Here is a 12,535-nt window from a genome sequence, read left to right as displayed (position 1 = left end):
AGGAGAAGAGAGGGGGGAAAAGGTACAGAAAATAAGTAGCATAGATGGTAGGTAAAAAATAGACAAGGGAGGGCAAGAATAGTATGGGAAATGTAGAAGCTAAAGAACTTATGACCCATGGACATGAACTAAAGGGGGGGAATGTGGGTGAGAGAGGGTGTGCAGGGTGGAGGGCAATAAGGGGGGGGATGGGACAATTGTAATAGCATCATCAATAAAATATATTTAAAAAGAAATAATTGAAGTTAGATATAGTAAATCGCAGAGTGGTGTGTGTGTGTGTAATAAAACAAGGTAAGGGAAAGAGAGAGATTATGTTGTAGTCTGTCGCCTGGAAAGGATTTATAAGTATCTGTTAAAGACTTAATGACAGAAAGTAGATGGTTGACTCCATCCAGGTAAGTTTCTTTCCTGCTGTACAGAGCTAGGAAACTGAGGCAGAGGATTAACGTAATGAGTAGTTAAAGTAAGGATGAAAACTGCAACTGAGAGAGAATTGGCCTCTAGGTGTAAAAGACCTCACGCAAAGACCCTAGGAAACAGCTAATGGGGACTGAACAGGTGGGCCCAGAGGGCACGTATTGACCTATGACGTCGTCAGGACGTTATAGCGTAACATCACCTGGACGTAGCTCCATTTTCCTTCCCGGATTGATCTTCTGTTGGTCAAGCACGGTCTGAATGAAGCCTCTCATTGGCTATTCGATCCGTCAATCCGTTTAATTCTTCAAGTCTTCCGCCCCGCCTTCCTGCGCTCGTCTATGATAGGCTGGCGTGGCCGTCACTTCAGACAGGACCGCATTCCTTCCGCCTTTCTCCAGGAGTCCGAGGGCGAGGGAGGCGGACCCCAGATGGCGCCCACCCCGGAGGCTCTGCTTCTGCCTCTGACTGGCTGCTCTGGGTGTCGGTCGCTACGCCAGCCGGCGCTGACTGGTTTTCCGGCCGCCGCTCTGCGCGGCGCCGGCCCCGCCCCCCTGCGCGGCGCCGGCCCCGCCCCCGTCGGGTGTTTGTGGTGGGGCTGCGGAGTCGCGGATCCCGCCGGAAGCGCCAGGACAATGGGGACCCGGGACGACGAGTACGACTACCTATTCAAAGGTACGGCCGGTGGGGCATAATTGGGCGAGGGGATGGCGGCGATGCGGCGGACAGGCGGGCTGAAGTTGCGTCCAGGCCCCTGGGCCGAGGCCAGAGTCCGGGGCTAGAGGCCCTAGTGGCCAACCAGTCGAGAAGGTCTGGGCAAGCTGGTGTCTTTCAGCTTTGGCGTGGGTGTGCGACCGTGCGGACCCGGCGGGCCACAGGGGCCTGAGATTCTTTAGATGCTCCCATACAGGGCCCGAGCCCAGAGGGGGTGGGGCCCGGGGCGGTAGGAGAGGCCGTTGGGGGCGGGGCCTCAGGAGGGGGCGAGACCGCCCAAGCATTTGCAGGGCTGGGTTGAAAGCTCCTTTGGGGATATGGACGGCCCTTTGGGGGCGGGGCTAGGGCGCGGTGGGCGTGCTCAATAAGGGGGCTGGGCAGGTGGGGGCGGTGCTCCATAGGGAGTGGGCGTGGCCAGGCTTGGTCGGAGGTGCTCGTTTGGGGGCGAGGCCCGGGAAAGGAGGGGTGAATAATGTGGGTTGAGGTGTGTGTTGGGAGAAACCGGTTCCGTGGAGGGGCTCCTGGGGGGGCGTGTAGGACTAAGTGTGTTGGACCCAGGCCTGGTGGTTAACAACAACAGTTATTTTTCTTAACTCGTAGGACTTTTTTTTCCCCCGAGAAGCTATTACTGGTAAATCGTTTATTGATTACACATGATAATGGATGATACACAAGCTTCAGTCCCATCTATAATTTTATCTGGTACCATAAAAATATGTAATGATTTACGAATTTGCATGGGGCCATATAATCTCTGTATTGTTCCAGTTTTAGTATATGTGCTGCCAAAGCGAGCACACACTTAGAACTCTTAAGAACACTACCCAAATGCTTGAACTTTTCTAAGCTCTTTACAAACGTGAATTCATTGAAATCCTCACCAGAGCCCTGTGAGGTCGATATTATCTAGCCTCTCTTTTTATGGCTCTGGAAACTGGGGCCCAGGGAGACAAGGACATAGTGAATAAGTGTTAGAGCAGGATTTTGAACCCAGGTCAGCTGTGGACTTTACCGCTTAGGGACTACATATATCTGGGGGAGCTTGCAGCCAGGATGTGGGACTGAGATGTCAGACCACCTCCTTCAACACATGCACACTGATGGCTTAGGTCTGGGCCAACCTGCTGGAGGATTTTCCCAGCCAGAGGAACAGAGGGCTTCACGAGCCTCAAGTATGGCCTATGCAGGTGAGGCAGCCATAGCTAACCTGGGCCAGCTGGGGAGCTCCTTCACCTAGCCCCGAGCTGGGGAGACTCTCTACATATCATTGTAGTCCTTCCTCTCTCAACTTAGTTGGTTTTGGGGTCACAGGCTTCACAGCACCTTCTATGCCAAGTTGGAGTTTGGCCAGGTTCTCTGCTGTCCGTGCTGGATTCCCTGGCTGATAGTGGCTGCCCTTAAGAGTTAACTCCTTGGCCAAAGTGGGGTGTGTTTGCTCTGCTGCCTGCTGTGTGAGAGTCAGCCTCCCATGCAAGCTTTTGGAATCTTCCCTGTTGGGGTTGTCTGGCCATCTCTGGGAGTGTAGTCTGTGCCTGGAGGTGGCCTTGGATGACCATCTAGCATCTTGGGGCTGGGGGCCTGGGGACTTTGGGGATATAGAGTGGGTGGATCACTTCCTATCTGGGTTTTCCATGTGGTAAAAGGCTACTGGGCAGAGGGAGTGCCCATACAGTGGCCCAGAGTCCGTCCTCACAGCACCATGGGCTCTAGGAGCTGCCTGGAGCTAATATGTCACTGGCAAGTGAGGCTGTTTGGTCAGTAGGCATCAGGCCACGACCCTGGTGCTAACTAAGCCTTGTGGTTGGTCTCACCTTAGAGGTAGGAGAAGCTCTGTCAGGGCTTTGGGGCTTGGTGACAGGTGGTCTGGACTCCAACTCTGCTGCAGCGGGTGCCTGTCTCTACTCACTGTGTCTTTAGGCAGCTGCTTCTGGATTAGGGCTGGGCACCCAGCTGGATGTGGCATTGCCAGGGCAGGGGGCACTCCCCCAGTCACCCCTTCCAGGTTTCTGTGATCATTTGCTTGTTATTTTCAAATATGTGCTATTATAAGTAACCCCACTCCAAGTGTTTGCATGACTCATCTTTTGCCCTTTGAGTTATTTGTTTGAAGTATGTTCCCAGAAGTACAGTTACTGGGTCAGGGGCAATGGAGTGGCTGTGCACTCTAGTCCACTTCCTGGAAATACACTGATCTGGCTTCTGCAGCAGCTGGCACGGGGTGGGGGGGGGTTTGCCCCCCTGCCCTGCTGCCTTCCTCCACTGGCCTCCTTTTCTGAATCCAGCAGGTGCCCTGATGACCTTCTCAGGTTGGGTTGGAAGTGAAAATCTAACCTACAAGGTCAGGGTTCCCCAGACTGTGGTTATTTGAGACCTCCCCTTTACACTTACACTTTGTCAGAGGACCTTCTCTATTATCCTTTAATGTTTGTCTTTAAATTCACTCAGGTTTTCATTCCTTTAAATGGGAAAAGGAAACTCTATTTGGCTGTGGCAAATAGGGAAGGGAAGAAGGAGGCTGTCAGGCAAGCCGCAACCCTCACGTAACTTACCAGAAATACAGCCCTAGACAGAAACATAAGAACACTGCACCACCCTCTTCAGCTCCTCCTGAGACCCTGTGGCCTGCAGAGAGTCAGGCATGGGCAAGAGAGAGGAGTCCAAGACGTGACTGCCCTACAAGGGTTGACTAGGGTTAGCTTTTTCCCTGGCCCTACCACCTGGTTCAGGACACCGTTGATTAGAAAAAGGGGCAGCCATCTTCTCACACCCGACCCTGTGACCAAACTTCCCCAGCCTTTGGTCACCTTCCCTTTGCCCTGTTCTGGACATGGAAGGGCCACACCTGTCACTCTGGGACACAGACTGCCCCCTGTCCAGTCCTCCCACCAGTCTTGGTTTTGACAGCCACATCACATGTTGGCTCCCCTGACCTCTACCGCCAAGGCCAACAGATCTTCCTGGGTGTTTTTCTCACGTGGTGTTTATTTTCTTCATTGAACATTCCCCCTTCCCCAGTAGTGAGGTTGTTTATTTGTACCCAATTATAGATTCTCACATTTATCCTGCTAACATTTATCCTATTAGCTGTGGGCCGTTTGCCCAGCATACTGATCCATCCCTCGGGGTTCCCTGACCTTTCCTCTGATAGACTGGGCTGTAGGGTCTACAGTGGGAGCAGTGGGGTCTCTATGGTTCACCAAGGCCTTTGAAGAGGCCCTGGCTACTAACCTGGCCCATAAGGATGTGGTTCATATGGGAAGCTTCCACAGTGGCCCAGGGCCCTCTTTTCTGGATTGTGTTCACCCCTGCCCCATCTGTGAGTCCTTTCGGGAAGGAGGGTGAGGAGAGAGTGGCAGCCAGCCCTGGTGTTTGCCTCTGTGCCAAGTTCTCCGAGGCAGCCTCTTCACTGTGCAACCTGGGCAGGACTCCATCAGGCCCACTGGTCCGAAAACTGAGCATACCATCTTTTCCCATTGCAAATGGTAGCCCTGCCTGTACACTAGCTTCAAGCACCTCATCTCCATACTCAAATTTCCCAGGGCATAGCTCTAACAAGATTATCCCCAAGTGCCAGTCTCTGGAGCCTGAGATGATCAGAGTCTGCTTCCTGGTTAGGGAAGCGGGCTGCTCTGGCTCAAGTAGGGGAGTGTATCCCCCCACCTGAATGGCTACTCAGTCTGCCTGAACATCTGAATATGGGCCCTGGGGGTGCTACACTATATGTGGGGCAGGCCAGGGGACCATGCCTTAAGAGATGCCAGCTCTTTGTCTTTGCTAACTGGGCTTACCTTCCCTGCCAGCCAAGTGGCGTGTCTAGGGAGGCCATTTCCTGACCGGCATTGACGTCAGCTTCTGTGGAAATGGTGGGGGTCACGCCCTCAAGAGCCCTTTATTTCCCCAAAACAATAGCTCACTTGTGCCTTTGACAGTGTCATTCTCATTCCCACAATACACCCAGAGCCAGCCTGGTCACTGCCCTGCTGGCCATCTCTGCACTGGACACCTGTGCCAGGGAGTACCTGGGCATCCTGGCTTTTCTACCATTTATCTGGGCAGTGGCTGGTGGCCCTTGTCCTGTTCTTGCCTCCACTGTTCTCGCTGGGTGACCTTGGACTGGAGGACCTAGTCACTGTATGTTGAGTGTCCCCTACTGTACAAGGGGAATGATAATGACTTTTGTCTCTGGGGTGGCTCCAAGAACTAGATAATGAAACCTTTAGGGCTGGGCCAGGACAGAATCAATTGGGCTAAGGGGACCCTCACACTGGGACAAAGCTGGCTAGGGAGTGAGGGGGTCAGAGGGCTCAATGCAGGACCCAGAAGGGACTCTTCCTCATCCGTTCCTGATGGAGGAATGTGAACAAACCTCCCCAGCCTTGGTCAGGTTCCTGTGGCTGCTATGGGAAGGAGATGAGGGGTTGGGGTTTTGGATAGTAGGCCCCACAGTCATCCCAGCCTGGCCCTGCATGGTCTCAGAGCCCATTTGGGACCCCACCAGCATGGTTGGGAGCCCTTGGCCCTGGACTGCAGGCCCATGTCTATCTTCACCTGCTTTTTACCTTTCTCTGAAGTCATTCTGGCAGTCTCATGTTGGGTACCCACCATGTCAGGAGAAAACACTGGCTCTGTCATCATAGGTCTTGTGGACTAGGCCATGTAGGTTTGGGGAGTGGGGGAGAGGCCTGAAGGGTTTTGAAGGATTTTGAAGGATGAGCAGGAGTTTGCTGGTGACTCCAGGGAACTGAGATGTCCCAGGTGGTACAAGAGGAGGAGGCTGAACTCAGATCCTTGAGCTCAGCCCCAGACCCAGAAAACCTGGGTTCAAATCCTGCCAATCACTTTTCAGCAGGTGGCCTAGGTGAGGATGGTTGGGAAGTGGGAGTGGGCCTGCCCAGACCCTTGCTTTGCATCCTTTTGTCCTTCTGTTCATTGTGTGCCATGGGCTATCATTCATCTGTCCATGCCTCAGTTTCCTCATCAGTGAAATGGGTTACATGAGGCATCTATGGGGCTTTCTCAGCACAGATTCATTAGATTTTCTTCTTTTGCCCTGGCTAGGTAGCTCAGTTGGTTGGAGTGTTGTCCCAATCAGCCAAATTGAGGGTTCATTCTCCAGTCAGGACACATACAAGAATTAATCACTGAGGGGTCAGTGGGATGGGTGGAGATGGAAGAGGGTATAGAGGGGATAAATGGTAATGAAAAAAATAAATTAAAAATAATGTAAAATTACATTACAATTACATTACATTACAAAATTGTAATTACATTACAATTAAATTACATTACATTACAAAAAAGAATCAACCAGTGAATACATAAAATTAAGTGGAACAACAAATTACTATTTTTCCCTTCTCTCTAAAATAAAATTTAAAATTATTTTTTTATTGATTTTTATTTTATTGATTGGTTGAGTCTTATATACACCCTGACCAGGGATTGAACCTGCAACCTTGGTTTATCGGGACTGTGGTCTAAGCAACTAAGTAGGACTAAATTTTCTTCTTGTTCTTGTTATTCTTGGCTCTGAAGCAGCCAGCCCAGAGAGGATGTTAGGGGGGCTGGATCATTGGCCCTCTTTTTCCCTATTGCCTGAGGATGGTGGCTTGGAGGCTGTACAACCACTTTATTGGTTTTTTGTTCACTCTGTTCTGTGTGCGAGGCTCTGTGTGCTAGGTCCTGGGGAGACAGCAGGGAAATGATACTGTCCAAGATCCTGCCCTTGAGGAAGACTGGCAAAAAACAATTAAGCAAAAGTAGGTGAGTGTTGGAGGGTGGTGAGAGCTATGGAGGAAAGGCAGGGGATGGGAGTGGGAGTGTTGGAGGGAGTGAGGTTTTAAGAGGACTTCTGGGAGGGCCTTCTCCTTGATCAAGTGCCATCGGAGGCACCACATGGAGGAGAGGATGGTGAGAAGCAGGCCAGTACTTGAGGAAGAACATTCCAGACCAAAGACAGTGTGCACTTGCATATCTTTGAGTCCCAGTGAGAAGCCCCATGTGGCAGGAGTGGAGTAAGCAAGCAGGAGAGAGAGGGGATGAGGTCAGGGAAAGGACAAGGGCAGGTCATGCAGGGCCTTGTGGGTCGTGAGGAGAACTTGGGCTTTTGCCACCAGGAGGCAGGATCCCGGGAGGGCAGTGGGCAGAGGACTGGCAAGCCCTGATTCAGGAGCTCACACATACCCCCTGGTGGCTGCGACGAGAACATTCTGTTGGTTGTGGGTGAGAGAAAACTCAGGGACACCAGGGATGGGCTGGTACAGCAACCCAGGGAGAGATGGAAGCTGCCTGGACTAGCTAGGGTCAGGGCCATGATGGTGGTAAGAAGTGGGGGGAATCCTGACATGCACACGTGACATTTTTTATTGGGGTTGTGGATGACCAAGCCTGCAGTGCCCAGTTCTGCACTGGGCAGATCCACCCTCAGGTGCCAGAACCCAAGGCTCACACTTGGAGGAGGGAGATCCATGTGGTTTCCAGGTGGGGTGTCTGGTTAGACTGCCATGTGTTGTTCCTTCTGTGCTGCACATAAACTCATGAATATGCGCGCACACACACACACACACACACACACACCCATAAACACAATTCCCCTCCAGTGTGCCCAGGGACTGAGGACAGCCCTCCTCAGCCCAGGACCTTCCTAGACCATCTTGAGTTGCCCCACTCCTAAAGGGAATGGGATAGACCCACTGGGGCTGCTCTGCCCTGCTCAGGAGGATTCTTGTCCTGTATGTCCCAGCAGAGTGGTCCAACTCTGGGGGTGGGGTGATGGGAAGGCTAGCAGGCTCTGTTCCCTCTCAGCTACAATGCAGAGGGTGTATTCCTGTTTTAAAGGGCAAGATGGCTGTGTTGAGCAGCGTATTGGTTTGCTTGCAACTGCCTTCCATGAGGAAGTAGCAGGGTGAACATGGGGCATGAGGCTTCTCATTTCCTGTTACTCAAAACTCCAGAGCCAGATCCTTGTTGGTAGGAACCTGGTGGAACAATTAACAATTGCTCCTCACACCTGTCTTAGTGGGCTGGGTGCTACCTGAGTTCTGATCCTGCAAGTTCTTGTGTTTCCTTTCCTGAAATGGCTCTTATTCCTCTTTTTCTTTTCATACCTTTAGAAAAGGCAGTTCAGAGAGGTTAAGTGACTTGCTCAAGGTCGCCCAGCCACAGAGCTTATTGGGCCACAGGGCTGCAGTGGAAGTTTGGGGTTGATGGATCCCAAGCCTCCTGCCTGCTGGGATACCTGGGTCCCTGTGCCTTAGCTGGGGCAGCCCTGCTCTGAAGAACCAGACACAGGCAGGGTGTTATGCTATCTACAGTGGCTGTGTTTCTAGAATCCTGGAGCTTCTGCACCAGAAATGTAGTGCATCAGGTGAGGGGCTCTAGGACAGCTCTGATTCCACCCTGTTGTTGGGTGTCATGGTGGACATGGGTGGCATGTAGGTCTTGGTTTGGGCGACCGCTCTGCTCTGACCCATGGATCTTCACCTATACCCCTCTCTGCCTCTACAGTGGTGCTTATCGGGGACTCGGGTGTGGGGAAGAGCAACCTACTGTCCCGCTTCACCCGCAACGAATTCAACCTAGAGAGCAAGAGCACCATTGGCGTGGAGTTTGCCACCCGCAGCATCCAGGTGGACGGCAAGACCATCAAGGCCCAGATCTGGGACACCGCTGGCCAGGAACGCTACCGGGCCATCACCTCCGCGTAAGTGGCAGTGATGGGGAGATGTGGGAGACTGTGGACATAGGGCCAATGGACCCTGAAGGATGGGTAGGAGTTGGGCAGGAGGAGAGGAGGAAAACAGCTCTGTGGTTGGCCCAGGGTGGAGGGACGAGACCTTCAGGAGTGTGGGAACCTCAGGAACACCGTTGCCCACCCTTGACTACACTGTGACCTCAAGTGGGCATGGCACATGGCCCTGTGGGCCACTGCCATTTTGCTGGGTGCTGGCTGTGCAGGGAAGGGAATTATCTGGGCCTGGAAGAGGTCCATTCCACTTTGCCCACCCCGAGTCCTGCCTGCGTGGCCTGCCTTGCCTGGCTGTGTGCCCAGTCTTCCTCTTCCCTCAGGTCCCTATGGCTACACAGCCATCAGGACCTACTTGAGCTACCTTCTTCCAGACCCCTCTGAATCCCCAGGCTATTCCCTTATTAACCACTCGCTGTCCTCTGAACACCCTCCACTGAAGCCTGCTCACCTCCCCATCTCTTAACCCCTTGGGGTGGCTGTGTGTCTATCAGTCTCCTTGGTGAGCAGGCCATGGCAGGCATTGGAGCTTTCGCCCCGCAGCAGCCTTTTCCCTGCATAGGTACTGTTTCCTTCTCCTTTTTGGTGGGTGTCTTTTTTTTTTTTTTTTTTTTTAATTTATTTATTTTTAGAGAGGGAAGGGAGGGAGATAGAGAGAGAGAGAGAGAGAAACATCAGTGTGCGGTTGCTGGGGGTTCTGGCCTGCAACCCAGGAATGTACCCTGGCTGGGAATCGAACCTGGGACACTTTGGTTCCCAGCCCGCACTCAATCCACTGAGCTACGCCAGCCAGGGCCTGGTGGGTGTCTTTTGAGCTCAGGCCCTACACCTCCTTCTCAGGCCCCCGTAGTCCTGAGCTGAATCGGGGCCACAGAGCCCTCCTTTGAGGCCCTGGTGGCCACTCCTAAGCTGAGCTCTGCATGGGCCTGGGAGCCACTGCCCACAGAGTCTTGGGGGCCCCCATGGGGTGCTGACGGGCAGTTCATTACTGGGCCCTGTCCTCTGTCCCCACAGGTACTACCGCGGTGCAGTGGGTGCACTGCTGGTATATGACATTGCCAAGCACCTGACATATGAGAATGTGGAGCGCTGGCTAAAGGAGCTGCGGGACCATGCTGACAGCAACATCGTCATCATGTTGGTGGGCAACAAGAGTGACCTGCGCCATCTGCGGGCCGTGCCCACTGATGAGGCCCGTGCCTTTGCAGGTGAGTGCCTATTGGTTGGAGTGGGTTTCACTTAGGGTCAGGGCTTCCTGCAGGGACTAGCTCCTGACAGCAGGGCTGTGACTAAGGCCTCAGAAAAATCCCTGGAAAGTAAGCAGCCCCTCTAGGTCCTTCCCATTTTCCCTGGCTATGGGCATGGTTGCAGTCCCATCCTTCCTTCCCCAAGGAGTGGACATTTCAGTCCTACCCCCTTGACCCCAGCCTTTCATTTCCTGGGCCAAGTGAGAGGATAGCACATAGGGGCTCCAAGAAGGTACATGGGAGCCTCCCACTCATCTGGGCAATATTCTGTCTGTTCTAGAGAAGAACAACTTGTCCTTCATTGAGACCTCAGCCTTGGACTCCACCAACGTAGAGGAAGCTTTCAAGAACATTCTCACAGGTGGTCCAGAGCCTGGTGGGGGCCACAGGAACCCCAGCAGGCCCACTAAGGGTGGCGTGGGAAGGGTATCAGCCACACTGGTCACATGCTCCATAATGTAGCCCCTGAACCTTCATCCCTTAAGCCTGCCACTCAGTCTGGACAGGAGGACAGACATGGCATGCTCCATGAGGTCTGGCCAGGTCCCACCTCATTGGCACTTAGGACCCAGAGACCCCCTGGACCTGGCTTCCTGGGATGGGCCCTGCCATGGCTCTACTAGGGAATAGTTGGGCGGCAGGCAGGTGGCCTCCGGCCCAGAGTTCCTGGTCTTCTGGGAGTTTATTTTGAGGAAGAGGGGGTGTCTGTTCTTTAAGAAGAACCCTGAGCTTGGGAGGGTATCTCTGTGACCAAATGTGGGTTCTGTTCTTGCTGAGTGCACTGGGGGAACCCTTAAGTCATGGGGTGTGAGTAGACCACATTGGGGACCTTTGGGAAGGGCACACCTTTGGGGATACTCCCTGGAGGAATATCCAGATGAATACTGCAGGGGCCAGTCGCCATAGGCAGGGGCATGCAAGGCACTCACCTCACATCCCCCCATTGCAGAGATCTACCGCATCGTGTCACAGAAGCAGATTGCAGACCGCGCAGCCCATGATGAGTCCCCTGGCAACAACGTGGTGGACATCAGTGTGCCGCCCACTACTGATGGACAGAAACCAAACAAGCTGCAGTGCTGCCAGAACCTGTGACCGCCCCGTGCCTCGTCCAAGTGTGCGTGCACATCCTCACCCTTCACCCACCCCTCACCATGATGTTTTCCCTGACCTGACCCTCTCTGTCCCTCTGTGACTGATTCCCACCGTTCCACTGAGCTCTGCATGGTCAGCTGGAGCTTAGGAAGAACAGGAGTCAAACAGCACCTCTTGTCCCTCTCCTCCACCCCCAGGAAAACTTGAAGCCTAGCTGCTGCATCTGTTTTTCTTGGGTCCCAGTGGGCCTCTGGGTGGGGTGGGCAAGGTGGTAGGATGGACAGGGCCACCCAGAGGCAAGAAGATGGGCACACCAAGCAGGCTTCTTCAGCTTCCTACAGCAGACTCCAAGGAGTGATTATCTCCTTCTCTCTCTAGCCAGTTGTCTTAGCTGGCCCTGCTCCCCACCTAGAACTCCACACTGGGCTGAAGCCTGAAGAGCAGGTGACCAGGGGTAGAGGCTTGGGCAGGCAGAAACAGACTCCTGACACCCCACTCCCCACACACAGTGAGCACTGGCTCACACCTTTGACCTTGGCTTCTCCCGTGCGTGCGTGAATTCAGCTCAGCTTCTGCCTGTAGATTTATGCTGGGAGAAGACCTCCCCCTTCCTTTCTGCACGCAGCGCACTCCCCACCCTTCCCATGCCCTTCTCTCTGTCTTGTTTCCCTGTCTGGTCGGGAACCTGTTTGCAAGTGAAGCAATATCTCAGTGTTTTGTATATACAACCGCTCTTGTAGCCTCTGTTTTTTTGTTATTATAGAGAAACACAGATTCTTTATACACTTTGTAAGATTGACGCCAAACCCCAGCTCTCAGATCTCTTATTATCCCTGTGGCCCCTGTACTGTTGCCCCAATGCCTCATTTCTCTGGCCCATTACTAAAATGTGTAACCTGACTTTCTGGACAGAAACCTGCTGCTGCGCCTTTGTCTTCTTTCTCTCCCCCAGGTGGTCACCCCTGAGCCAGGGCCCTTGCTGCACACATCCTGCCAGAGGCTGTACTGCCTGGCTCAGCCTGACAGGGAGCTAGAAGATCAGGCCTGAGCCTCCGTCCAGAACCATGCAGAGGCCTCCTGAGCTGACCATGGGGATCCCAGGGTGGGTAAGGGTGGGTTGGGCCCTCTCCAGGCTACTGTACCTGTAGCAGGGAGGAAGGGAAGGCTGGGGGGTTTGATGTTAAACACCCTGGTCCCAGGACTACCAGCTCTTAAGACTTGAGGGTGGAACTCTCGGGATGAGCTGTGGCCACCTCTTTTACCTCCCTTCCCTGGGGGTTGGACTGCTAATTGCTTCCATCTACTCCCCACCTGG

General features: G+C 53.5%; 1 protein-coding gene across 1 annotated transcript; it reads left to right on the top strand.

Annotated features, from left to right (window-relative positions):
* Positions 1-954: 954 nt before the first annotated feature.
* RAB11B (RAB11B, member RAS oncogene family) lies at positions 955-12,135 on the top strand. Its single transcript, XM_045850578.1, has 5 exons — positions 955-1,095; positions 8,641-8,836; positions 9,893-10,086; positions 10,406-10,486; positions 11,075-12,135. The coding sequence occupies exons 1-5, from the start codon at positions 1,056-1,058 to the stop codon at positions 11,218-11,220; spliced, it is 657 nt and encodes a 218-aa protein (XP_045706534.1). The 5' UTR covers positions 955-1,055; the 3' UTR covers positions 11,221-12,135.
* Positions 12,136-12,535: the final 400 nt, after the last annotated feature.

The sequence above is a fragment of the Phyllostomus hastatus genome, unplaced genomic scaffold (assembly GCF_019186645.2).
Source record: "Phyllostomus hastatus isolate PE091 unplaced genomic scaffold, TTU_PhHast_1.1 phas_contig_81, whole genome shotgun sequence".
Taxonomy (NCBI): Eukaryota; Metazoa; Chordata; class Mammalia; order Chiroptera; family Phyllostomidae; genus Phyllostomus; species Phyllostomus hastatus.
The sequence above is the reverse complement of the archived record's forward strand: the minus strand, read 5'-3'. Positions and strand labels throughout refer to the sequence as shown.